This window comes from Falco rusticolus, chromosome 16 (assembly GCF_015220075.1).
Source record: "Falco rusticolus isolate bFalRus1 chromosome 16, bFalRus1.pri, whole genome shotgun sequence".
NCBI lineage: Eukaryota > Metazoa > Chordata > Aves > Falconiformes > Falconidae > Falco > Falco rusticolus.
In genome coordinates this window covers 1,840,806-1,866,710 of record NC_051202.1, presented here as the reverse complement: position 1 = coordinate 1,866,710, position 25,905 = coordinate 1,840,806, and the positions used below count along the sequence as shown (strand labels likewise).

The window sequence follows — 25,905 nt, the reverse complement described above, 5'->3', positions numbered from 1 at the left end:
ACAGAAAGTAACCTAATTTAAAAAAAACCACCACCACAAAACACGCTCTGAGCCTTTTCTGTGGACTTCATAATGCTACTCTTGAGTAATAATCTAAAAGAAAAAGTTATACATGTATTACCTGTTTTTCAGTGCTACGCAGTAAACATAAATTCATAGAAGACTTCTAATAACAGGTAAGGATGCTGAGGTCATCCCTTCCCTATACCACTTCAGTTTCTGGAACAAAAATAGAATAACCCCAGTTGTACTGAAGTAATATCGCATGCACTCTGAATGCACAGAAAGGTTGCAGGTGGCTGTTAGGTGTTCTCTGATTGTTTTTATATTTTGTTTAATGAATCTGATAGCAGATTACATGTTTTGTGCTCATAATCCCTTACATATTTTATGCTCATAATCCCTGCTGGATCTAGATATTTAACTTTGTGCTTTGAAAGCAGAGAAGCCAAAGGCAAGGCAGGCAGTCTGCACTGGAGACATAACCCAAATGTACAGGATTAAAAAAACAACTAAAAGTAAGAATAAAGGGATAATTTGTCCAAACATCATAGAAATGCAAAGCATGAACAGGTTTTAAATGTAAAACGCACTGTTTAAATCCTGATAAGGTGATACGATGAGAACACCGGTTTGTTTATCCTGGTCCACCTCACCTCAGTGGCATTTAGTAGGTGTCCTGTTGCAATAGCGACAGGCAACAATGAAGCACTTTTAACACTTGTGCTCCACCCTGTAAGGACTCCAACACACTTGGGCAACAGCAGGATGCAGATACTGCCGTGGAGTCACTGCTTGCAGCGCAACCTGCATTTGTAGAGCCCGTAAAGTTTCTGCAGGCACCTCCAGTTTGTCAGGGACGCAGACTGGCTTTGTTCTGAAGCAGGACATGGCTATTTGATATCTGACCTCAAACCAGTTCCAAGGTCCTTGTACAAGCTGTCTGTGGCACCACCCCCAATTACAGCTTAGCTGTCATATGAGATACATACCACATCCTTCAGTCACCGTGTGCTCCCCATGCCATTGCATAGCAGGACGCGTTACACAGCGTGATGCTGAGGGGGCCATCAGCCACATGAATTGAGCAGCTGCCTTTGCATATAGACCCCACAAAGAGTCCTGGACTTGCTTTGGGAAACATAGTGAAGGATCTATGTATGTATACCAGATAAAATCGTCAAATGTGGTCTAAAGAAGGGCAATTTCTCCTAGGCCAACCAAATACAGCAGATGACAACCCCCCACCTTGTAGTTATTAGGACTGAGAAGCGCTTCTCTCACTGCTCCTCCTCCCTATACCCCTGTTTCCTGGCACAAATCAGAGGACCTAAGCCAGATGTGTCACCCGCAGTATAGTAGTGCCATCCCTGAGAAATGCCGAAACACTATCTCAGCACAGCATCCTGGGGCAACTGTGAAGAAGTTACTTTGGACTGGAGAGAAGAGATTCAAGCCCGAAGCCCTACCCTGCCTGCCTTTTGGGATCAACCAAGAAAAGCTGGGACTGAAGTCTGAGATTCAGGTGGTCACTTGCAGTCCCGTATCCCTGTTCCAGAGCTTCTACCTACTAGAACAGCAACACAGGGAAAGGCAAAGTGTTCTCATTGTGTGCCAGGTTCAGGTTCTGCCAGGTTCAGCAGAACGTACTGCTCATGGTGTGTTGTCCATCGGCAATTTTGTCATCAAAGATTTGCTTCTACGTGGAGTTTCTTATCTTTGAAACCGAACCGCCTCACTTTGACAATATGAATGTCAGAGAAACTAGGCCACTTCTGCTGGCTAGACGGAGAGGCAGAGCATGTTGAGCCATTCTTCTCTTTATTGTGGCAACACAAATGCACCTTGGGTGTATGTGTATGCTGAAATAACTTTTAAAAACTAAACGCTAGTTCTTTCACCTTTGTGATTCACTCTTAAATTTCAAGCTTCTTGTAGCTGGAATCATTTTTCTTTCAGTTTTATAAGACCATAATAGATGCCTTTGAATGTTAGCTTTGCAGGAGGGAAAGAAAACAGCCTCTCACTAAAACTAATGCTTCATGATTCTCCCTGAAGACGATCCAAAAATGAAGCGTACGGGACAACGATACCAAACCAATGTCTGCATCAACTGTTTAAAGGGCAACAGACCTTCAAAACAACCATGTAGGATGGCAGTTTGGTTGGTGGCATTGCCCTCTCCTGGCTGGTTTCAGCACAACCCTAACCCTTGTACTTGCCCCTGTGGAATTCCGGGCACGGTGCATGCCCTGTTACTGCTCCCTTTCCTGCCATCCTGTCACAGCAGCACCACCAGTATCAAGACATAAGCCTTCCTTCAAGACTTCCATCCACGGATTTTAAGGCACTTTATCAACATTCGCTGATTGCGTCTCTTATATCAGCCTTTGAAAAACAAAGATCAGTGGCCACAGTTCAGCTCTTGCTAATAAAATTTTGTTTGGGGAAATGAAAGCAAGTGATTCAGAAACAAAGGTTGTGAGGCACGTGAGGCCATGACTGCAGGAATAGCCAAAAGAGCTGCCTAATGCAACTAGTGCCCTTGTGTCACTGTGTCCCCCTCCGACCTCCCCATCAAGCAGCTAGAACAGAGGTCAGACACAAAAAGGACTCCTGGAAACTCACAGATGATGCAGCAGGCTGTGATGTATGTCGGGGCACCATGTCCATCAGCGTTCCCATGCTGGATGCCACAGCTCAGCGCCAAGGGGAAGGTACCAGCGCTGCTTCCCCCTTGAAGCCTGAGGGGGAGAAGCAAATGTATTTAATACAAAGGAAATAATTTTCTTGGAGGGAGAACAGACTCAACCACAAAATATCTGAATGTAACTAAAACAAAGGGGGAAAGTTGCCACCTTCTTTCATTGCCCACAGAAAATACATCTAAGGGCTACAGTCTGAGGGCAATTTATGCATTTTTTGTATTTTCTGCCACATGTAAAGTATGTTTGGTAGACAGAATTGCCCTCAGACAGATGTAAAAAAAGATTCCTGATTATGTTGGCTTACAGTGCACATCGGATCTAATTATTTCTTCCCTTTCATGGAGGGGGAATCCAAATTCAACATAAGTCAGACACCAGCCAAAGCTGTACTGGTCCCTAGTGTCAAATATTAGCGAGTCAGTGCATTTACCCCAGACAGCAAAGATTCATAAAAATTTTTAGGAAACAGTTCCACATGCTGACATTTCTATTTAGGAATTTTCTGGTAATCTATATTTTCTCTGCTTACTCTTCCTTTGGAAGTCCAGAGTGAAGTCTGGTGAACGAAGACAGGCTTTGGAGGAGTTAGCAGAATGGGTTGCAGTAAGATTTCTGGAGAAAGGCTGAATTAAACCCACTGCTTTTAATAATCATTTAAAGGTGGGCCGGAGTCACCCACAGGCAGACGGTCACCGTGACCTTGGTTGTGCCACCCTGGTAGGTCTGTGGGGCCCAAAGGCAGGACAGGGTAGGGGGGCAGAGCCGGGCGTGCAGACCCTCCTGCTGACCCTTCTGCCGGGGGTGGTGCGTTTTCGGGGCCCCGTTGCGCAAAGCGGGGTGGGAGCGAGTGAGCAGGGCCCCCGGGGTGTGGGACGAGGCCCTGGGCTCGGGTGGCTCTGTGAGGCCTCTGGAAGCGGGCCCGGACGAGGGGCCCGGAGCACCGGGATCCCCTGGAGCTGGGCTGCCTGAGGGACCGCGGGGAGCGGCAGGCCCGGGGAGCCGGGACCGCGGAGCAGGGTGACCCCGGGGGCTGAGGGGCCCCTGGGGAGGGGGCGGCCCGGGGGACGCCGGGGTGGGGTGGGGTGCGGCGGCCCTACCTGCCCCGGGGCGGGCGGGAGGCAGCGGCACGGCCCGGGCCCGGCCGCGGCGCGTCGCCGCTCGCCATGGGGACGCGGGCGGGACGGGGCGGCCCCGCGCAGGCTCCGCCCGGCCGCACCGGGCCCGCCTGCAGCCGGGGGGGCCGCGGGCTGGCAGGCCTCGGGCGGCGGGGCTGGGCCCGGGGCGGCTCTCTGCGGCGGCGGCGCGGGGCCCCGGGCGCTGCGAGAAGCCCTCGGGCCCGGGAAGTGTGAGGAGCCCTTGGCTGGGCCTTGGACCCCCGGGCAGCGTGAGGAGCCCTCGGGCCCCGGGCGGTGTGAGAAGCCCTCAGCCAGGCCGCAGCTCGCCCCCCGGGCAGTGTGAGGAGCCCTCCAGGCCGCAGCTCAGGGCCCCGGTGCAGTGCAGGCCGCGATCTGCACACACCCCCCCCACCCCACCCCCCCCCCGCCGAAAGTACAAATGTACTAATTAAAACTAAACCCAGCAGCTTTATTCAAAGAACTGATACATTAACACTCGTTTAACACCCAAACATTATGAACTCGGGAAACAGGTGATAACACTGCTGGGAGTTTCCAACAGCGCCAGCCCAAGCGCTTTGGACACATCCTTACTGCAGGGTGTGCGGTTTCGTGCTTGACCTGCTCAAGGTAGACAGGTAGTTTCCTGCACTGCGTAGCATTTCATTGTCTCTGCCACGTGTGGTGTATCCAGAGCCAGCCCCAGCCCCAGCAGCGCTGGAGCTCGGGAGATGAAGGCTCACTCCAGCTCGGAGGCACACAGGGAAAGACACTTCCCTGTGGCTCCCCTTCCTTCGGAATACAGACAACGGATGCACCGATCAACAGAACCAAGCGCTGTGACAAGGGAAAACAAGTTCCTCTGAGCCGAATCCAGTCCATGGCAAAATTGGTTGAACGTAATGGATGTGCGCATTGCGCCAGCCAGGGACCCAGGTGGCTGGTGGCCACCCAGCTCACTGGCCCCCGGCCCAGCTCTCCCGCTGGGCGAGGACATCTTCAGTACCGCACGCTGTGCATGCCACAGCAAGAACAAGCTTTTGCACTTAAACTGGTTTTTAAAATGACCTGTTGGGAGTCTGCACATGCTAGAAAACCTCCCATCTCCTGAACAACACTCCATATTTAACCATGTTTCTAAAAAATCCGGGTTCTTCCTGTGATGTGGAGGGCTTCACCAGAACTAATGCCAGTGTCCCTTTCTAGTTCCTCAGCAATTCAGTGCAAGGAGGTATGTGACCCACATCTGGGCTAGCAGAGCTGAGGGCTGGAGCATCCCACGGCTCCCTCGCGTGCTCCTCCAAGTAAATCATGTGCCCGTTTGAACCTCCTCGGTCCAAAGGACGGGTTTTCATGCTGGGTGTGGAGTACAGAAAGGAACTTGGAGGAGCAGAGAGAGGAATCCTTGGCACTCAAAACAAACAGCCCCGCCACTAACATAATCCTGTACCCATTATAAATGAAGGGCCTTCTACAGCAGACCTTACAATAGTCCTGCTGAGGTCAGCTGGATAGCATAGGCAAAGAAACCCTTTTCAGGTAGAAAAATATACTGTATCCATTATAAAAAAGGGGGCTTCTCCTGCAAATGTTTCTCTGGTCTTACAATAGCCCTGCTGAGGTCTACCAAATAACATGGGCAACAAGGTAGAAAAATTATAGGACTGGTCCTCAAAACACTTCCATCTTAGCAAACACTGCCCATACCAGCTTTATTTTTTTTTGTAATGAGCAGGAATTCCTTCATGCTTTTAACATTTAACTGAGCCATAATATGCAAAATTATGTATGTATAAAAAATGTACCAGGATGTCCTTTTTAAAACACTGGCAATAAAACAGGTTGTCCCACGATCTCCATTTAGCTATGCAGACCATTATTTAGGAACAGAACGTGCCAAGCATTGATTTAATGCCTGAAGATACTGCCTGGGAGCCCTGTTAACTGCCAGTGCTGCAACTGCCAAACCCAGAGCAGTGGCAGAAGCCTTTTGGACAATTGCTATACTGTATTACTAACACTATTTTAAATCCGTAAGCAAACTCTCAAAGGTGTGTCTGAGAGAAGCAGCAGAAAACACCACGTGGTGCTTTCTCTTTGTTGCTGGGGTTTATAACTAAGGCTGACAGTATGAAATAAGACAAAATGGTGGAAAAGTCCAAAGCCCTCTAAAGTTGACCAGGATTCATTCCCAGTATCTCAGGCATGTAGACAGCTGCTGTACTCTTAAGGACTGGATAACTGCCCTAAATATAGGCAGTGACTTTTAACTGGCTGCCTCGCAGTTAAATTGCCAATTTTCCTTGTTTCATTTCCAGTCAGAGACAAGAGCTCACTACTCACTTCTGTGTATGTAAGGATACGTATCTGTACAGCCCTTCAGTGAAAAGGAATTATTCCGTACCCCTCAGTTAATTGTGCATTTCTGACCTTGGTTGTAGTGTGCTGTGCATAGTTATGGAACACTGCTTTTTGGGAAAAGGGGATGCACATAGTGCACGACTGCAGTTACAGTGGTAGGTGTCGGAGGAAGACATGGCAGTAGATACTGTTAGAGCTTTTATGCCATTTCTTCACAGTATCACCCGCATGTCATTCGGCACACCGCAGAATTTTCTTAACATCGACATAAAATCCTGCGGCAACATCTCTGTTGTCCCAGGACTGAATCCTGGACGCCAGTGTTCCCACATCCAGCTGCGGAGCAGCACTCAGCTGGTCCTGTGCCACAGCAGGAACTTTCTGCTGCGGTTTTAGCCTTCATCAGCCAAGAAGCAGCTCTGCCTTCTCACAGTGCTGAGAGGAGATGGGCTGCCAGCTTCAGGGGCAACTCTTCCGAGGGGAAGAGATGTTTTTCGTCAGCAGAATTGGATGGGAAACTACTCATCATGTGAGAATGAATAAGTCTGTGTCCTCTGAAGAGAAATGCAGGTGGAAGACACAGTCTTCTCTGCACTTTCTCAGGGAGACTTGACGTGTCCATGAGGTTACCTTGCATCTACAGCATCTCTAAGTCTGTGAAATCCTTTTGCTGCTGAAGGAGGAGGGGGCCATCAAACCTTTTATACCAAGGTCCCATTCTTACTGTCATATTTCAGTCTGGGCCGGGGGAAGTTGAGGGTGGCATACTCTGTGGCATTCTGCATTTGTAAGTTCTTCACCTCTGCTGCAGAGCGTTCCCGGACCTTGGTGAACACCTGGATGTCTGCGTAATGAATGCTGTCATCCTGCTTCACGCTCTTGGGTTTACTCACGGTGGCGTAGACAGGAAACTCTGGGACATCTTCGTATGTTGGAGCCTTTGGGGAGAAAGAGCTCTGGAAGGTCAGCTCCCTGGGCTGCTGCCACACATGCCTTCCCCAGACCAGGCAGAGACACCCTGCACACTGCCCCCAGCACCACCCAGCCCTCTGATATCTCTGGCTCAGAGGGCGATTTCATCCTACTGCTTCCACTGCACTTCAGGGGGAAAAATGGGCCCTCATCACTGTGCAGCAATGCACACGGTTCCCACAGCCATTAAAGCCTACACACGATGAGATGATTCATGGCTCTGAAAAAGCTGCCCCATGTCCTCCCAAACCATCTAGCCTAGGAAATGGTGGTCAGCTCTCTCTTCTCAACATACGGTTAGGAAAACAACTCTGGGAAGCTGTTTACCTTCCTGTCAGGCTGATGCTGTTGGCTCTCATGTCTCACATTAGTTCCTGAAAAAGAAACACCAGTGGATCAGGTTAACACAACTGTTTATTGTTCCACCTCTGAAAGCAGAAATGCAGTGTCTGGCCCATGGACTGGAGACAAATCAGATCTCCACCTCCTCTGACACCCTCAATCCTAATACTGTCCCAGAGGCCTGCCTCCAAGAAGAAAGCCTGGGCTTGTTTCTTTGGAAAAAATAAGGTTTCCCAGGATGACAACATGCTGTGGACCGCAATGTTCTTGGCAGAACCTAGAAGGACAGACACAGGACAGAGAGCTTCCTTGTCAGGCCCTTGGAGAAGGCAGATCCAGTTTTAACTTTGTTATTTCCTTTGCTGCCTGGCAAACAAAATTTGCCCAGCATGGTCCAAAGACCACAGGACACATCTGGGCTACTCTGGGAATGCACTTTATCCTGGAGAACTGATGTCAGACGGATGTTTGTAGCTCTTACAGGAGTTTGATGCAGCTTCTCTGTGCTGCCACTTGAGAGTACTCACACGTGTTTTGATGTGAGACTCCAGTATTTTAGAGATACTCCCCCTCCTTGCCAAGTCCCACGGCATATTATACTCCTTGCTTTAAATTTTAAAGAAATCTCGCCTCTTGCTTCTACCAAACTTCTCTTAAGGAAGGTTAGGTACAAGAGTATGGGAGGGGAGCTCAGCCTCGGGGATCCAATTCACAGTCAGCACTGACTAATGGCAGCTAACCAAGGGCTTAGTCACTCCACCTCTTCTCCTCTAAAGCATTTTCACAAATCCTTACCTTGCTTTTCTTTCTTTCTTTTAAATGATGAAGGACAATTCCTGAAATCAGAGAAAGATGTCAGCCCTGAGAAGCCCCAGCCACTGCCCTCACAACATGCAAACCCAAATGCACCACCCCGCCAGGGTACCACATCTGTGGGTAGTGAGAACGGCCCAAGAAGCGTCTCAGAGAAGAGCTACTGAGCCAAGGCAGAACCTGAGTGACTCTTGCAGGGAGAAGGTCCAAAGGGGAGATGCAGGAATGTGTTTCCATCTTCTGTAACACAGTACCATACCCTACAGATGCCCCCAAGTCTCCTTGCCTTTCAGCCCTGCCTGGCTGTCCAATACGCGTATGCATCACTGAATGAGAGAACATTTCACTGTAGTTTTGCAGCTACATTTGCACAGCTGTATGATCAAAGATGCAGGGTGCAAAGCATGGTCACAACTGGCACGAAACCCTTCTCTTAGGCTCAGATGCTTCGATAGCACCGTACCCTGTGCTTTGGCCCTGTTGCCTGAGGAGCAGCTGTGCACAGACCTTGTGCTAACGTTTCAGACAGTTTTCCTGTTCTCGGTTTTCCACTTAAAACACAGCCAAAGCAAACAAGCGATGCCCTTAATAAAAGCCAATCCAAACCCTAATCTCGGCTGTACCTGTGTGACCAGAAAGAGACAAGCCAAATCCAGCCATGTTCCAGCCACGGAATGAACAGGAGCCAAATCCATTCCAGCTGTAACAACAGAGGCAGGAGCTGAGCTCCTGCAGGCTGGTGCTGGCAGGCGAGTGCAGACTGTCTGGCAGAGCACAGACGTGTCACATTCTGGGCCAGATGCATGAAAGAAATGTTATCATTGCATCACGCTCAGAGGGCCAGAGGAGAGCAGGTGCCAGCCCCTGCAGGGCTCCTCCTGCGCACGCGTGTCCATCTGGTGCTGGCTGGGGACCAGCACCGCCTGCAGCTGAGGCTCTCACGTGGGTCTCTGCTGCAGCAAAGGCAGCAGCTGCATGTGGGCAGCCAGCACTTTTAATGGGGCCACGGAGTTACCAGATGGCTCCCAAAAAACATTTTATGTCCCACATCGTGTGCATTTGCCAGACAGTCCTGCCACAGGCGGGCGCCATGTAGTGCCTGAGGCAGAGCTCTGCCTTTGCCGGCTTTTAGCCACAGTTTCGGTGGGCGGGCGAGCAGGACGGCGTGTGCAGTAATGCCTTTGGCACAATAACGGCAAAACAAAAAAAGCACGAATGCGGGCAAAGAACCTGGAGACCTTCAACACGCTCAGTAATGATTAACCATGCTTCTAGACCTGGGAAGTTAAAGGCAGCTTTGGGGCAGGCAGGGTGGCCGTGCGCCTGGGCGAAAGGATCCAGCACCCCTTCTCCTGTCTCTGCTGCGTGCTGCCCCGCAGAGGCACCAACGGCCCTCCAGCCCTCGCCAGAAAAAATCTGGGGGGCTGCCCCCAGGAGTTAGGGGCCTAGCTCAAGGCAGCGTTGCTTTTTGCTTGGCTCCTGCAGCTTCCTCCTCTGCTGTCTCTACGCGGGTCTCCAGGGCCCTCCTTGCCAAGGCTTGTGCGCTAGAGCGCTTTGCTGCTTTACCGCGTTCAGGCACACTGGGCAATCTGATGGAAACAGCACCATCTGAACCAAAATCACCAGGGTCCCTGTCCTCTTCCCTGGGAGGCAGGTTGCAGTCGGAGCTTTCCAAGCTGCTCTTGCTTGTTTTGGTTGCCTGCCTTCGTAAAGAGCGCGTTACCAGCCAGTGTGTAGGCTGGAGCTATTCTGAGGCTGTCTGCAAGCTAATCACAGCCAGGCAGGAGGTGGCATCTCCCAGCCTCAGATCTGCGGTAATTAGAACGGATGTGGCAAGGGAAATGAGAGCAGGGCAAACTTCTCGCCTCTTCTCAAAACCAGGTCAAACATGTTGTAACTAACTCACAGCCTGCTCGAAGCACATTGTATTCTACATGACAGCACACACGTCCCTGCTCCTGTATCGCTTCTTCCCCTTTTCCCATGCCAGTGCCAGCCTGGTTCCTGCCCTACACAAGCCTGCTTCACAGTGGGTCCTGAATTTTGGCATCTTTTGCTGTCCATGCACACCAGAAGCCCTGGGTATCAAACCAAGTGTGAGAATAGCTGGGGCCTGCCCTCCGCTGGGCCATACTCGCAGAGGTACCCAGACCTGAGGGCACACTTTCCTTCATCACTAACTTTCTTCTCTGAATAAATTTGCAGTAATGGCTTCTCTTTAAACCCTTCAGGAGCCTCCTCAGTCTTGCTCTTTGCTCTGTCTCCCTTAGGGCCCATGCTTCGGTAGTGCTCATGAAAACGATCTTCTGTCCAGAAGGTGGGTACCTGCCTCCCCTGAACCCTTTTGTAAGTCTCAGCTTTACTTGTGAAGCTCAGCTTTTTGCTGACACTGCTGTAGTGCTGAGAGAATATATGGAAATAAAAACAGTATAGGTGCCTGGAAACACCTGAACTAAAATTAAGTACCATTTTTTTTCCTCTCTGTCACCAAGGCAAAGCTATGAATCATGCAAACTTCTGCAGTGGGGCTTCAGTGCACCAGCATGATTATGGTCCTCTGGAGGTGTCTCCCACAGCCAAGTTACATGTCCCAACAGCACATTCCTATTTGCCTCCCTCTCTCCGTGCTTGGAGCCTTTTGAATAGCCTGTGCAGCACAGGGGCAGCCCGGGCGCCTGAGGCCCTTCTTCACCTGCGTGTTTCCATGTGCAGGACGGGGAATGATGCTCCTGGGCAGAGAGCTCCGCTTCCTCCTCGCTGAACAGTCTGTAAGGCAGATGTGTTAGCGCTTGAGTCCCACAGGGGTGCTGGGGTCAAAAGGGTCTTTGGCCAGAGCTTTGCCTTTGGCTGCAGGAATCTGCCAGAAGGTAGTAGTGACACCACCAGCAGAAATACCATCCCAGCTTCCTACTTTCCATGCAGCCTTTGGAAAAAAATCAAGTGGGAGACAGGAGTCCTGGTCCATAGCCTTGGGGGAGTAGAATCTGATGCTACCCCAGAGGAGCCAGCTTGCCACCATGCTGCTCCCCAAACGGAGCAGAAAGCTGCTCTCCTGCCTGGCCCCACACAGATGAGTGCCCCTCAGATTCTGGGCTTTTGGAGGCAGAAGTGTTTGCGCATGGCCTGGCACTGGCTGGACATGGAAGTGCCACCACAGCACATGCTGTAGCGGTGCTGTTTCTACTCTGGAGTCTCTGGCTTTGCCAGTCTGTGCTGTGGCACAGCTCTCCCCACCAGACGGCATCAGCAGCGTGCCCGGCAGCTGTAGCTCTGCTCAGGGGAGCCAGCCCGTGCCCCCGGCATTCCCTGGCCAGGCCCTTGTCCCTTGTCCCCCGCAGTAACGAAGGTGACACCCTGGGTGCCTCATTTACCCACTGGCACAGGGTAGAGGAAGTAGAAAATAGGACTTTTGATGGGGGAGACATGCCGAGAACCAGCCTTCCACCTGCCACCTACAGCTCCTGCTCCTAAATCCCAAACTCCTCTGCCCCCCAGCTCAGGGCTCAGGTTGGAAGGACCTCAGTTTCCTGAACCTCCTCCTCTGCCTGAGCCACTAGGTGATGCTGTGCCTCTTGTAATTATTAAAAAGTGCTGATGAATTTCTAATACTTTTAACAAATTCGGTGTTGGTGAGAATGTCCTGGGAGATTCATCTGATATTCAGGGCTCTCCCCCCTGTAGAGCGCTCAGAGCTGAAAATATTTCCCTTTGGCAGGGAATGCTGCTCCACTGTGCCCTTTCCCTGGGAGCAGGAGGTCCAGGCTCACCACGAGCCAGGAGGGATTAAGCTGCGCCCCCCCGCCCCCCCCCCCCCGCCCCGCATCCCCGGGAGAACCAGCAACATCATCTGAAAAACGTGGCCAGGATTTCCCAAGCGCAAATAAAAGCCCAGGAGCTGCGGCAGGGAGAGGGGCTGGGGGGGCTGAGGGCTGGACGGAGCAGCCGTGCCCGCACTGCCCGAGGGACCCCCACACACACAGGGGCACCCCTCGGTGCCCACCCGGCTGGAGACCCCTGGGGCAAGGGCACGTCCCCTCCAGCCCTCGGGGCAGGCAGCAGGGAGCCCACAGCCCGTGGGGGCTGTGCGCCACGAAGCCCCCTCGCCCCCCCGCGTCCTGCCCAGCCCCTGGACACCCCCCCCGGCGCCGCCGCTCGCTGGCGCCCAGCTCCGGCCGAGCTGCCGGGGACGGGGGGAGCCGGGGGTGGCGGGGAGCAGCCGGGGGTGGGGGGGGAACCGGGTGGGGGGGAAACCGGGGGGTCCCCGGCAAGGCCAGCGCAGGGCAGCCCGGCTGGCCGAGCCCCCCCGAGCCGCCCCCCGCCCCCGGGGGTGCCGCACTCACCAGGCTCGCCCGCAGCTGCAGAGGTTGCCCATGGCGCTGCCGCCTCCATGAGGCTGGAGCGTTCCCTGGCCGGGGCGAGCCGGTGTTTCCTGGTTCCTGCTCGGCCCCTGCCTGCTCCGAGGGAGTGTCTGCCCGTCTCGGGTTTCTCCCCATCGCCGGGCCCGTGCGTGCCATCTACCGGGGGCTCGCCGTGCCCCCGGGCCCGGCGCTCTCCCCCTGCTGCCCAGCGAGGGCAGGGCGAGGGGGCTGCACGCCCCCCGGCCTCCTACAGCTCAGCCGGGGGACCTGGGACGGTGGCTGTCCCTCCGCTCTCCCCTCAGCGCCATCCTGCTGATGCCAGCAGTGATGCAAAAGGGGATGGAGGAGGGACTTCAACTGTTCCTGGACAAAAGGAGAACCGCCAGGGTGGGAAACACCGGTGCTGTTCCTGCTCCTCGTCGTTGCCTCTCAAGCGGGATGTCAGGAAAATGTGTGGCACGGGCTGGCATCAGCTGGGAAGGAGCCTGTCTTCTTGGGAAGGAGGTGATGCCTCAGCCATGCAGGTCTACTGTCACCTGAGCTCTGGTGCTGCTGCTTCTGCTGCAGGCAGAAAGGCATACGCAACCTCAGGGACTTTACTGGGATCCCATTTTTTCTAGATCTACCTACATGAAAGTGTACAGATTTGTGCTTTTGAGAATGACAGAATCCCATGAGGGACCGCGTATCATTAAGAACCTGCAATACAGCTCTTAGGCTCACCCCCAGCATGTCAAGTAGGAACATTAATGTGCATTTTACCTCTCTAGCCCTGTTGAGAGCCCTTCAGATTGTCTGGCCATTCCTGGGCTGAATGACTCTGGCAGCTCTAAGAGAGCTGATAAAGCTGAAAGATAGCATGTTAATGTAATCCTTGTGCAGAAACTGTGCCCCACTGCTCTGACTTGGCAGTCAGCCCCGGTTCTGTGCAGGCCTGGATGCCTCAGGGGATGTGCTGACAGTGGGCAAGCTTTCATTCACCCTTCTGGCGGGCTCTCTCAGGAACTGGCCCTAGTCCTCTGCTCCAGCTGTACCCACACTCTCAGCCAGGCTCACAGCATCATTTATCATCCACCCGAGTGCAGAGCAAAGCTTGTACCTGTCCAGGAGTGGCAGAAGGAGAAGGGTTCTGCTTTGGAAAGACCACAGGACACAGCTGCTCTCTTAGCTGACTCCTGGCTGAGGTGCACCATGATGTGCAGAGCCTGCCTTGCTCCGAAACTGCTCCTCAGCATGTGGCTGGAAAAGCTGCACGGCTCAGCCTGCACCACAGCACCCTGGGGAGAATTTAGGATTGGATTTGTGCAGGCAGAGTGGATCCAGTCCTAGTCCCAACAGGACCATGTTCTCAGGGTCCTGTGAAGGCCGGGTGGCCTCAGGAGTCTGCCCCTGCTTTGGAAGTTGCAGACTGTGTGTCTCCGAGTTTGCCACAGACACTGTTGATTTTGCGAGCCAATGTCTGTTTTGATTTCTGGGATAACTTGAGCTTTGTTGCTTTGTGGAGAAGAGGAAAGAAAAAAGGCTAGGAGCCTGTTCCCATCAACCTGTTTCACAAATACTGGAGCTGCTGGTTTGAGCTCCACCAGAGAAACAGAAAGGCATCAAAAACATTGGCAGAGGTGGAGAGCGTTTGGCTGCCACTCTGCATTCCCTCCTCAGGCTGTGTCTGCAGGGATGAAAGGGAGCATGGCTTCCAGCTCCGGCTCAGCAAACCCACCAGGCTGTTCCGTGCAAAGCCTGCCAGGGTGCAGAGGGACAGCCCGGCAGCTGACACCAGGCAGTGCCAGCCCCTCGCTGCATCGCTGCTGGGGCAGCTGTCTTCATGCACTCAGGGACATTGTCCGGGTAACAAGCTGTGCAACTGGCACAGGACAAGCCTGCAAGTGCCCGGCAATAGAGAATGAACTCGTTAGAGAGCAAAGACAGGACTGATAAAAGGCAGAGGAGGAACAGAACTGGGTAACGACTACTAACGCTGTGCATTTCTGTTGCAATAGTGTCAAGGTACCTCAGGCGCCGACGGACTGGGACCACACCGTGGTAGGTGTGCTGCAGGTGCACAACAAGCTGGCGTTGTCTACAGAAAATAAAGGAGAGGGAGTTCTGAATCTGCTGCCTGTGCAGCCCCAGCCCTGGCCACATGCTGTGCCCAGCCCCCAGTGATTCAGCCCCCGTGTTGCAGAGCCAGAGCAGGGCCAGGTGTCATTTCATGCCCTAGCATGTGCCATGTCTGCATTCCGTGTGTTATGTGCACTCCTTCAGCCAGGCACCCTTTGCCCAGCTTGCAGGTCACATGTTGGCCATCCTCCCTATCCCCAGTCCAGTGGAGATGTCTATCCCGGTGACAGGAGGCCTGCAGTGGCCAAGGGGACCATCGACCCTTCTTACCAGCACAGAAGATGCCAGGTCAGAGACAGGGAAAAGCCTTTTACAGCTGCTGCTATGAAGTGGCTGTGAGTCTGAGGAGTCTTTTTATGACAGGGGACGAAGGAAATCACGGCCACGCCTGAGCCCACACACAGACACGAGTCTCTGTCCTCCCACAGGAATATGGGCTCGGAAACTCAGTCTTTGTGGGACTTGGGACTCGAGTGGGTGCTGCTGCAAATGGGATGCAGTATGTATCTGGTACAGTGCATGAGGCTGGTGCAGCATGCACTGCCAAGCAGGGAGAGGCTTGTACACAGGTGAGCAATGAAGGACCGGGCTCTTCTTGCCCTTACAAGCAGCTGCTTCAGGTGACTGAAAGTCACTAGCCCAGGATTATTTCTGAAATTGTTATTAATGACTTAGACAAAGTCTGTTGTAAAGGTGATTTTTATTTTGACAGTGTCTGCAACACTTACTGGCAGCAGCTTATCTGGTCCTACTTCATGAGTAAGAGCATCCCTCAGCAGTAGAACTGTGAGTGTGGGTATCTGATCTGCACCAGGAGGGGATGGAGGCTTAGGCAGCCTCCTGCTTGCTCTCAGGAGGCTGGCAGGCAGGATGGCTCTTAATTTGATCCTCATTGCTGGCAGGGGCCCTGAGAAGCAGAAAATAGCTGCACAGTGGTTCAGTCTAGGCTGGATCCCACTTTGCCTGGCAAGGATGAAAAAGCAGCCTTATACGAGTGTTTCAGCAACCAAGGAGGTATGCGGCATGGGACAGACTCCCGAGCAGGGCGTTTCTGGCCCTATGTGTTCATGGAGGCAGGGTACAGAAGCCTGCAGGTCACATCCCAGCTCTGTCCACAGGGACCTTGGAAGCTCCTCTCCCCTCTGTGGGAGGGCTGCGCTGAAGCATGCCAGGGACCCCCATATTTGGCCAGTGACACAGCATTTTGGCTGCTTTAACTGGCTCTGACAAGACAAGGATTGCAACTGGCACCTGCTGAGCCCTCGGGGCCATCGGAGGCAGCAGCTGCCACCGACAGCAGCACACACGATCCCTGGCCCAACATCACAAGACTATGGAGACATTTCTCATGTAGCCGGTAGCATCACAGAGTCTGCAAAAGGGGACAAATTCATCCCGGCTGTGTCTACAGAGAGTGCTGGGATGCCAGCAAGGCACTTGGGACCTGAGCAGAGCCTTCCCCTTCAGCATTTTGGGGTTCACTCCCCTCACAATGGCCGAGAAGCTCTGTGTGTGAACAAGCCTTATGTCCCATAAACTAGAGGGCTGAAGCAAGCAGGGACTGTGGCTTGGCATTTGTTTACTGGGGGTAACTCCAGCTGCAGGTCTGGAAATGCGCAGAGGGAGTCTCCAAGAGTCCATCACTCTACATCTTTTCTCCTTGAGGCTACAGCCCACTTGTGGGCTCCCTACAACAGCGAGCAAATCCAGCTGCACCTGAGCCAGCAGGGCCAGTCACAGAGGTCCCCCTGGCTGCCCCATGGCCAGAGTCCCTCCAAGTCCCCACGGATGCCATTTCCACCGATAAGCTCAGTGTGGACTCTCTGCTGCTCTGCTCCCCACATCCGGAGCAGCTGAGGCACTGTCCGTCCTTCCTGCTGCTGAGTAGCTTGGCCAGAAGCAACATGAATCCAAGGCAAACAAGAGAAGATCAGAGGCAGATTTATTCCTCTCTCCTCCTGAGAGCCGCAGGCACTTTTACAGACCAACAAGCACCTTCTGCCTCCACAAAGGTCAGCCACCAGCTCAGAAGCCAGGCACTGGGATCACCTCTTCCCTCTTCCCAGTACCCTTCTGGGCTAGAGAACAGCAGCTGTTTAACAGTCCACTGCGGCACAGCCTCACAGTTTAGGGTAAGAGTGACCCTCGCCATTTGGGGTGAGAGCAGAGCACCCTCCATGGTGCTCAGTCAGCACCTGACCTAGGAGAAAACTTTGCATTAACAGTCCCTTGCGCTAACACTTCAGTTCCCCTCTTTCTCCAGTTCCAAGTCCCTTTTTCCAGCCATCAGCCTTAAGAAGCAGAAGCCTGGCATACATACGGCTGCCTCGCATCAAATACTGATGGTGAGAAATAGGGGTCTGGCACCGTGGATTCCCTATCCCTGCCCCCCACCCACCCCCCTTCCCTGTACAAGCCCAGATCTGGGGCCCTTAGGACTCTTCCTTCCCTTTTCCTTCCTCAGACTGTTCTTCTTTCCCCACTGGCGGCTCCTCTTGGCTTATCTTCACCTCATTGACTCTGGCCTTCACCTCCTTCCCCGTCCGGGGAGCCACGATGCTTAAGATGCCGTCGTGGGACAAGGTGGCTCTCACCAGCAAGGGGTCGACGTCCAGAGGGAGGATGTAGGTCCTGGTGAACTCTCGGGAGATGAAGCCATGGCGGTCAGCCTTCTGGGGGTGCTGCCCCATCACCTCCAGCAGGTTGTCTACAGTGCGGACAGTGAGCTCATCCGGCAGGAAGTGGCAGACATCCAGGAACACCTGAAATTTGTGCTCGTTGAGGCTGATCTCAGAGGTGCCTCGATCCAGCTGCTTATTGATCCGAGGCCTGATGTAGTAGCCGTGGTACAGGGCAGGGGCTAAAATCTCACATGGGGACACACCTGAAAATGAGACACAGTGAGGAGCGCGGGGTTTGCAGGGGAAGGAGTTGGAGGAGGGGTGGCAGCGGGGAGGGGGTGACAGGAGGAGGCTGGGACCTGGCAGACACCTTGGTTTTGCCACTACATCAGCACACTATGGATGGAGTCTCTCGTGGTTCCTACCTTTGTGTCTCTAAGACACACAGAGATCCAGATGTTTGCCAGCAGCTGCCTTCCCACCACACAGCTGGCAGCTGCCAGCAAGCCAAGGGCTGGCATCCAGCTTTCACATGTCTGCTGGGTGGACAGGGAGGGACTGGTATGTGCACCGGGCGCTCTGCAGTGCAAAGCCCACAGCCAGGGATGGGCACAGAAAATGCTGATGGTGAAGAAACTGCCCTGAAGAACTAAAGGCCTTTTGTGTGCCATTGTCCAGAGGGCTTTCCTTGGAGCTTTTTGCCTTTTCATGCTGTTGTGCTAGCGCTGAATGGTTCTGCTGCTGCCCACATTCCTTCCCCTCTGCCAGCCACTGCCCGGCTTTGTGCTGAACACCCCAGCTCAGCTTTTCTCCACAGCCCCCGGCTACAAAAACTTCCCCCCCCGCCCCCTCGCCCCGAGCATTTTGCTCCATGTTTGCACAGCATATGCATGAATGACAGACCACTGAGGGCATGAGGAAGGGACAGGAGAGACAGCAGTAGGCATGGATGGAGGAAGTGGACCTGAAGAGAGACCCTGGCTATTCCCTGGCTATCACCCCCTGATTTGATGCGGCTCCTTAAGCTCAAAATTCCTTGGCTCCAGCTTCCCTAGCCTGCTCTGGAGCTCAGCCTTGCTGGGGACTCCACCAGCCCTCCTGCACCAGAGGAGATTGAAAGGCACAGGGGGATCCCGTCTCCTTTCTTACCTTCTCCAAAGTTCTGGTCGTAGATCTTGCTAGGGTTGGCAAACTCGTACTCGGAACTCATGGGGTAGGCGTGGGGGACAGTCCGTGCAGCCATTGCGTGTCTGGGACGGGGACCTTCCAAGCACTCCCTGCCTCTGAGAGTGAAGGCTGCAGACTGTGAGGTTTTAATTGGGCGAATTTCACAGGGAGGAGTGTGTGATAAAAAGATGGACCAAAATAGCCACAGGCATAGGCCCCAGGATGCCTCGCCAGGGTGACGAGGGAAGCTTCTCGCTGCATTCCAGCAGGGAGTGCAGGCACTGCCTGCAGTCAGGGACGCCTCCAGAAAATCCTGCATCTTCTCCCAGCCTCCTCGAGCCCCTCCTCGAGCAGGGGATGCAGGAGGCAAATGGGCAGCCGAGTACAGTAGGAAGGCACAGAGGGAGCTGAGGGAGGCTGGAGTGGGAGAAAGCAGGACAGACCCCAGGCTCTGCCATCTGTGGTGCTCTCGAAGGCCAGGCCCTGCAAGAAGGCGCATCGTAAGCAAGTTCAAGGTGTCCCTGACGCTGGTCTTGCTGCCCTGAGGTACCTCGTGGGGACGGGGCAGTAGCTAATACTGGCTGGTGCTTAATCAGGTCGTGCAAAGTCCCGTGAGGTCACTATCACACCCATTGCTCCTCTGTGAGCTTAGGGCCAAAACAGCCCCTCCGGTGCCCTACGCCAAGGAGCTTGATGTTCCCAGAAGCTGAGCGGATGGCCCAAACCTTTTGTTCCTGCGAGTGGTAAAGTGCTGCAGGCAGTTCAGCAGGGCTAGGCAGGATCCAGATCCCACCGCTGACACCTCCACATCCCGAACCATGCTGCTGCAAGCTGGCTGTTCAGGCTATTCCGTGGCCAGGGCTTTGGCACAACGTAATGAGACCTGGAGAAATGCTTGTGCCAGAGATAATGGGTTAACAAGGGATCTGAAGCTGGCAGAGATCCAGTTTTATCTGACTGGGGTGGGGCAGGCGGGCAGGGGGGAGTAGTGCCCACTTAAGCTACTCGTACCCTGAAACCAGAGATTTCCTTGAGTCCATGTCCCTGCAGTGTGAGAGAGCAGGTGCACTACTGTTGATGTAATGGAGAACTGGAATTTTGCCCTAAGCTGCTCCACAGAGCAAATTCTGCTCCCTGCTCTGGCTGGCAAGCTGAGAGGAAGAGGGTCAGACCCTTTTGCAAAGGACTGGCAGAGCCAGCAGTAAGAATGATGTGCCTCTGAGGCAGCAACTGTATTTAAGTTGTGAGCTCTCAGAGGAGGAGACTTACCTCCTGCCCTTTAAGGACAGTTGCTAGGCTGAAACCGTTCCTACGATTTAGGTTCACGAGTGAGGCAGGAATTAAAATAAATGTGTGAATTAAGACACATTAGGAACACACAGGAACCCAGCTTGGTGCAGGGGCATGGGCAGACACAGGTAGCTTGCATCCCTGCGAAGGCACACTGCCGTGCTTGTTGGCACGCCTGGTTTATCCCTGCTCACAGCCCTCTGGAGTACCCTGAGGCCGCAGACTGTTGGGCTCTTCGGTTCTCTCCAGCAAAGTGGTTTCTGTAGTGGGCAAAAGACTGAGAGGCATCGGGCTGCAGCAGTGCAGCCAGCCAGCCTTCATTCGCGCACGCACCCGTCTCCGGCAGTGGGGCTTGCTGGGTTGCAGAGAGCTGCACCACCAGCAGCGTCTCAGCAAAGACCCCCTGGGATCTCTCCTGCCCTTCGACTAGAGCAGATCTGTGGTTCCTCTGCCTTGAGGAGACGCAGAGCTCTTCCTCGGCTGATGGGTGATGTGGGGAGCTGCGATCTCAGTGCCGGTGGTGGGAACAACGGCCCCTTGTCGTTCTCCCTGTGAGCCAAAGATAGGAGCTGCATTGATCCTGCTGGCATCCAAAGCAGCTGGGAACATCCGCCAAGCCTGCCTGCGACTCTGCGGATAAACAGCACGTGGGGAGCAGGGCGGGCAGCCGGGCAGTTTGGCTTCTTGCTGCCCCATTAGGCTCCTTTTCTTCTTCTCCCCTTCCCCCTCCTCCTCAGCAGTGTGTTCAAATCCCTCAGACAGCTACTGGGCACCGCCGAAGGGACCAGCCCAGGAGTGGGACAATAAAATCCCTGACACCACTGTTCAAGAGGCCTCGGGGGGGGGAAGGCCAGGCCAGCTGCACGGGTATAAAGCTGTCCCACGGTCCCGGCACAGCACTGCAGCACAGTTGTTTGCCAGGCTCCTCCAGCGCACTCCAATGGATATCACCATTCATAACCCCCTGATCCGCAGACCCTTCTTGTCTTGGTTGGCACCGAGTCGTATCTTTGACCAGATTTTTGGAGAGCACCTGCAGGAGTCAGAGCTGCTCCCTGCTTCCCCCAGCCTCAGCCCCTTCCTGATGAGATCCCCCATTCTTCGGATGCCCAGTTGGCTAGAGACAGGACTCTCTGAGGTAATCTTCCCTTCTTAATGCTCTTTGTTATTGCTGTACGCACGCCCTGATGGGTCTGGAGCTGGAGACCCATGCAAGCCGAGAGCTTAGAAGCTGCTTGTAGGTGGTTATTAGGAAAAGGCTGGGGAAAAGGGTGCTGCACTTGTGCCTCTGCGTTAGGCAAGAACCTCTGCATGCTCGGCTAATTATTTGTGACCCAGAGCAAGTATTGCCATGCTGCTCAGAATGGAGGCAAACTGAGCCCGGCGTGTGTGGCAAATGACTGTAAGAGCTGAGGGAGGGAAGGAGGGAGCCCCATTTCCCTTCCTGCTGCGCAAAACCTTCATCCGGCTCCCTCCTGAGAAGCAAATAGCCCAGGGGCGGTGGGCAGGGGTAGTGGGATCCTCAAGTCAGGTAGTGTGGGAGCTCATGGCTGCTGAGGAAAAAGGGGCCTATTTTAAATAATCACTGATGAGAAGAGCAGCATTTAAAGTAAGATACAGGACCCAAAGGTCATGAATCAGCCGTCTGCTTGCTTCAGGGGCTGAGCCAAGAGGCACAAAGTTCAAACAACCCTGCCTGCTCTGCAAGTCAACCGTCTTATTAACAAGTAACTTGTAGAACTATTCTAAGCTAAGAGAGTGAAAGTATTTTTGTTTTAATCTTTGCATAATGTTTCCCTTGATTTAGTGACCTGGTTCTGGCTGTCCACTGAAGTAGCCATAATAAGCACCACAGATAACGATGTCTGGCAGTCTCAGTGGAGAGATCTTCACAAATAATCTAGGAGGAGGAGGAGGAAGCACCTAGACTCCCAGGTCAAACTGCAGAATCCAGTAAGCATAGAGCTGGCCCAGAGGGCTGCCTCCACCCACATCCCAGAGCACAGCTCCAGGAGGCTCGTGTGCTCACTGGCCACGAATGCAGCAGGAAGGCAGAGAGAGCCGGCTCATGTAGCCAAGTCCCACAAACGTCTCATAAAACAGGCAGAAAAATCAAAATTCAATCTCGGGAAGCAGGAAAAAGCAGTGTTTGTTAGAGGTAATAAAGTGCAAAATGGAAGGGAAGGAGGTGAGATGAGCAGCAGGTGACTCGGTTTCAGCAGAAATCCTGCTGGTCAGGTAACAGAGGTGAGCAGTGAGGCAGTGCTGCCTCACCACTGACATGTTGTTTTGGTCACCTCCTTGTTTTGCAGATGCGACTGGAGAAGGACAAATTTTCTGTAAATCTTGATGTGAAGCATTTCTCCCCTGAGGAGCTAAAAGTGAAGGTGCTTGGGGACATGATAGAAATTCACGGGAAGCATGAGGAGCGCCAGGTACTTCTACTTTAAACTGTGCGACTGATAGAGTCAGTGTGAGCTTCCTCATCCATGGTTGAACAAGGAGACTGCAAAACAATCCTCTCCTGTGCTCATCTCAAACACTTCTCATGTTTTTTATCAACCAATCCTAATGGAAGATGCTCTATGCAACACACTCCCCCCAGCAGCTGATCCCAGACTGGGCAGCAACAGGGTGGAGATTTATTGCTGTTGTTGCATGAACCGTGAACTGAATTGGAAAATCATCTTTGAAATGGGCCTTTCTGGGCCTCCCTCTTTCTAGGAAGAGGCCAGGAATGCAGGGAGGCATTCAATAAGATAACAACAAACTGTAATAATTAAACCACATAACGAATCGTTGCATTGCCCTGTTCTGCTACCATGTGTCTATCTCTTCTTGGAAAAGGCCCAGTTTGTAATCCTTCAAGGTTGTCTTCTGCTGCCAGCCATACCACTGCTTGCTGGCTCCTGGACACCCGGGCAACTGGGTAGACCCAAGTCGAAAGCCGTGTCCAAAGCTGTATGTAGCAGGGTTTGCCAGTCCCCAACTCCTTCCCACCCCCCACCCCCACCTCCTTGCCAGACGGAAACAAATACTCATGGTAAAGTAGCTATGTCACTGGAATTGTCAGCTCTAAGAGCTTCTGGGAGCACAGATCTGCCAGTAAGGAAAGACAGCATTACTTGTAGCTGGTGGAAGCCTGTAATTCTGACATAGCTTCTGCATTTTTTTTTTTTTGGCTGAGAAAATAACAAAGCACTATAGCAGAGATCAGGAAAAAAAGCCGTGTATTACCAGAGCTCTGGAGACCCTCAGAAACAGGTGTGGTTGGCACGGCATAGAGATGTGGCTGCTGCATTGGTAGGCATGACAGCATGCCGCTGTGTGTTGAAGCCAGTGGCTGGCACACACGAGGGCTGGAACGTAAAGCTGCCTCCTGTGAGCTGTGTACCTGCAGGCAGGGCAGCGTCTCGCTTCAGCCAGTCTTGACTCTGTAAAAAAGGGCATCTCATAATAAAACCTCTTTTAACTTTCTGAAAAGTTTTCCTTTGAGAGCTGGAGCTTCCCAAACTCAGATGTTATGCAAAGGGCCCATGGTTTAGGTGGAGCTGAGTGAACATTTCTAATCAGGGCTGTTCCTTCTCTTCTCCTTTTGAAGGATGAGCATGGCTTTATCGCCAGGGAGTTCAACAGGAAATACAGGATTCCAGATGATGTGGACCCTCTGACCATCACCTCATCACTCTCTCTGGATGGTGTCCTGACTGTGAGCGCACCAAGGAAACAAAGTGATGTCCCTGAGCGCTCTATCCCTATCACCCGTGAAGAGAAACCTGCCATTGCAGGAGCCCAAAGGAAGTAGCTGCTATTTAAAGTCACCCCGGGGGCTATTCAAGAGCACTTTTCATCAGATGCCAGCTATACTGAATGGCTACTCTTATTATTTATGCTGAGTAAGTTTACTAACAAATAAAAAATGAATAAGCAGTTTGTATTTTTTTGTTTTGAGCACTGAGAACAAGGAAAGTGTTGGGTCAAGAAAGCTTGTAAGGTTGTTGTGCAGGGGAACATACCTAGCACCATTCTTGCTTATAGCTTGAGTGGCAGGTGTGTCCAGGAGAACTTGTCATGGTGTTCAGAAACACTCTGAGTTTCACTTCGTGTACTCTGATGTTTTGCAAACATCTAATTGCATGAACCTTTTCCTTCAATGTTGCCAGAGGATTTCAGAGTGTTTCACAAGCAACAGAAAAGTTTCTCCAGTGGAGATTAGACTGGTCAAACAACTTCATGACAATCGAAACCCATTCGAAGTGTGGGTATTAGATAACAACTGCATGGAGGACAACTGTATCTTAAATCTCTAGCATGACTCATGTAATGGAGGAGCATCCAAGTGCTGCAACTGGTTCAGAGCGGTTGCACATGGAAACTGCATAGCTGCAGTAAACACAGATATATCCAGGGAGGAGGAAAACGTCCTGCCGTCATGGTACAAATCACATCACTTTGAAACTATGCTGTCAGTGCCCTTCAAACAATGAACAGGATCTGATGTCTACAGCATTAATCTGACTTACGCTAACATTGTTGAGTGGTACAAAACACTACTAAGTCCTTCTCAGGTGTCATCATCTGCTTAGCACCTCTCTTGTTCAAAGGGATATGAGCATAAAGAAAAGTCTGTATGACTGGAATTGAATTTCTGAAATTTCCAAAAGGGACAGACTGCCATAGACCCGTCTCACAGATATGACCTGTTTTCTATGTTCCTTATACCTGCTAAGACAAAAGTGATATTAGAAGGGATCAGTTTAAATCTCAAAAGAACTGAGAGGACATACTTCTTCCATGGCTTTAAGTGAGAAAAATAAAATGAGCAGTCAGTGATGTGAGGTCATTGTCAAATACCCCACATCCTACCTAATTGCCACGGTCTAGTGTTTCCTATTAGATAGTTCTAATAAGCTCTTCAGTTAAGGTGTTAGCTGGGCTTTGACTAACAAGGTGCAGGGTAACTGGTGACTTGCAGTCACCTCTGCACTCAAAACAAACACCAGAAACACAAATGGGTTACAAACAATACAGCTTAGAAAGCAGGAAGAACTTCTTTTTTCATAATGCTACATTTGGCTTTAATATGTGACAGGGTTTTTTGCTTGAAGGATATCCTTGTGGCACTGCTAGTAGACATGCCTTCTGTTCTTCTGAAGGCACAGTCTGAAGATTCTCTCCACCTCTGTTGCTTCTCCTGCACCCTTCTTGTTCCTTCTGTGAGTGTTGGACACAATTAAAGAAAATGCTGCCATGTGGAGGCCTGTAGCCTGTAGCAGGACTGAGCAGTTGGGTTGAATGAAGGAGGTCCCAGCTTAGGGTGGTGGCCCAGAAATCAATGAAGTCATCATTCAAATCCTAAAAGAATAAACACAAAAACCCAGAGAAAGTAAGTGCAAAATAGTAAGAACATACCCGGGAAGTGCAACTGAGGGAAATAGTTTCTATAGAGCAGGGGTTTGTTAGGTTCAAACTCAGGAGCAAGAAATGGGAATTTTGAGTAAAAGCTCTTTGAGGATAAACACAATGAGGTTAGCTAGACAAGAATACTTGAAATGCTAATACCACTCCCTGAATGACTCGAAATACCTGTTCTGTGGTGCCACAGGAGCACAACTCCACAATGAGAAAATGACAGAAAACAATTCTGTCATCTCTAAGCGCAAATGGCATTCAGTTCCTCTTCAGCTACACTACAGCTCCAACAGACTGCATTTCAGTTCTGTGCGTGTACTTTTTATTCTCCAATGCTTTCCCTTCTTGTAATCTGGAGTATGTTGTTCCAAAGCAGTGAATACGCTGAAAAGAAAAACTCCCATTTAGCATGGCTAAATGTAAGTAAAAACCGTCTAACATCCTGTATCTTACAGGATGACCCAAGTATCTGCAATTGCACTAAGTGTAACCTAAGATCACAAAGCTCTGGCGATGACTTTTGGTTCATCATCTGAGCAGCAAATGAGAGTTTGACTGGAGCCACAGTTGTTACAAGGCGTAAGACTGAGTTTAAACAACAAAGCACTCCTTGTATCTTTACTCCTGT

The 25,905-nt window shown here is 52.2% G+C and overlaps 3 protein-coding genes across 3 annotated transcripts; 1 reads left to right on the top strand and 2 right to left on the bottom strand.

The window, feature by feature from the left end:
- Nucleotides 1-4,271: 4,271 nt before the first annotated feature.
- C16H11orf52 (chromosome 16 C11orf52 homolog) lies at nt 4,272-12,983 on the bottom strand. The gene is made up of 4 exons (XM_037409870.1): nt 12,652-12,983; nt 8,294-8,334; nt 7,484-7,530; nt 4,272-7,122 (listed from the first exon to the last, which is right to left on the bottom strand). Exons 1-4 carry the CDS (start codon nt 12,681-12,683, stop codon nt 6,886-6,888), a joined length of 357 nt encoding a protein of 118 aa, XP_037265767.1. The 5' UTR covers nt 12,684-12,983; the 3' UTR covers nt 4,272-6,885.
- A 2,503-nt stretch (nt 12,984-15,486) lies between these two features.
- Nucleotides 15,487-18,691, bottom strand: HSPB2 (heat shock protein family B (small) member 2). The gene is made up of 2 exons (XM_037410091.1): nt 18,558-18,691; nt 15,487-17,671 (listed from the first exon to the last, which is right to left on the bottom strand). Exons 1-2 carry the CDS (start codon nt 18,649-18,651, stop codon nt 17,220-17,222), a joined length of 546 nt encoding a protein of 181 aa, XP_037265988.1. The 5' UTR covers nt 18,652-18,691; the 3' UTR covers nt 15,487-17,219.
- Nucleotides 18,692-20,596: 1,905 nt separating this feature from the next.
- CRYAB (crystallin alpha B) lies at nt 20,597-24,369 on the top strand. The gene is made up of 3 exons (XM_037410090.1): nt 20,597-21,003; nt 22,178-22,300; nt 23,467-24,369. Exons 1-3 carry the CDS (start codon nt 20,806-20,808, stop codon nt 23,668-23,670), a joined length of 525 nt encoding a protein of 174 aa, XP_037265987.1. The 5' UTR covers nt 20,597-20,805; the 3' UTR covers nt 23,671-24,369.
- The last annotated feature ends 1,536 nt before the right edge of the window (nt 24,370-25,905 follow it).

Bases quoted from the DNA above. Each gene is read 5' to 3' on its own strand.
- C16H11orf52 (XM_037409870.1), bottom strand. From the start codon at position 12,683: ATGGGCAACCTCTGCAGCTGCGGGCGAGCCTG. The intron at 7,531-8,293 runs GTAAGGATTTGT...TTTCTTTTTCAG, and splicing joins AAGAAAGAAAGAAAAGCAAG to GAACTAATGTGAGACATGAG. The intron at 7,123-7,483 runs GTAAACAGCTTC...TTCTCCCCAAAG, and splicing joins AGCATCAGCCTGACAGGAAG to GCTCCAACATACGAAGATGT.
- CRYAB (XM_037410090.1), top strand. From the start codon at position 20,806: ATGGATATCACCATTCATAACCCCCTGATCCGCAGACCCTTCTTGTCT. The intron at 21,004-22,177 runs GTAATCTTCCCT...CTTGTTTTGCAG, and splicing joins TAGAGACAGGACTCTCTGAG to ATGCGACTGGAGAAGGACAA. The intron at 22,301-23,466 runs GTACTTCTACTT...CTCCTTTTGAAG, and splicing joins GGAAGCATGAGGAGCGCCAG to GATGAGCATGGCTTTATCGC.
- HSPB2 (XM_037410091.1), bottom strand. From the start codon at position 18,651: ATGGCTGCACGGACTGTCCCCCACGCCTACCCCATGAGTTCCGAGTAC. The intron at 17,672-18,557 runs GTAAGAAAGGAG...TCTCATTTTCAG, and splicing joins CGACCAGAACTTTGGAGAAG to GTGTGTCCCCATGTGAGATT.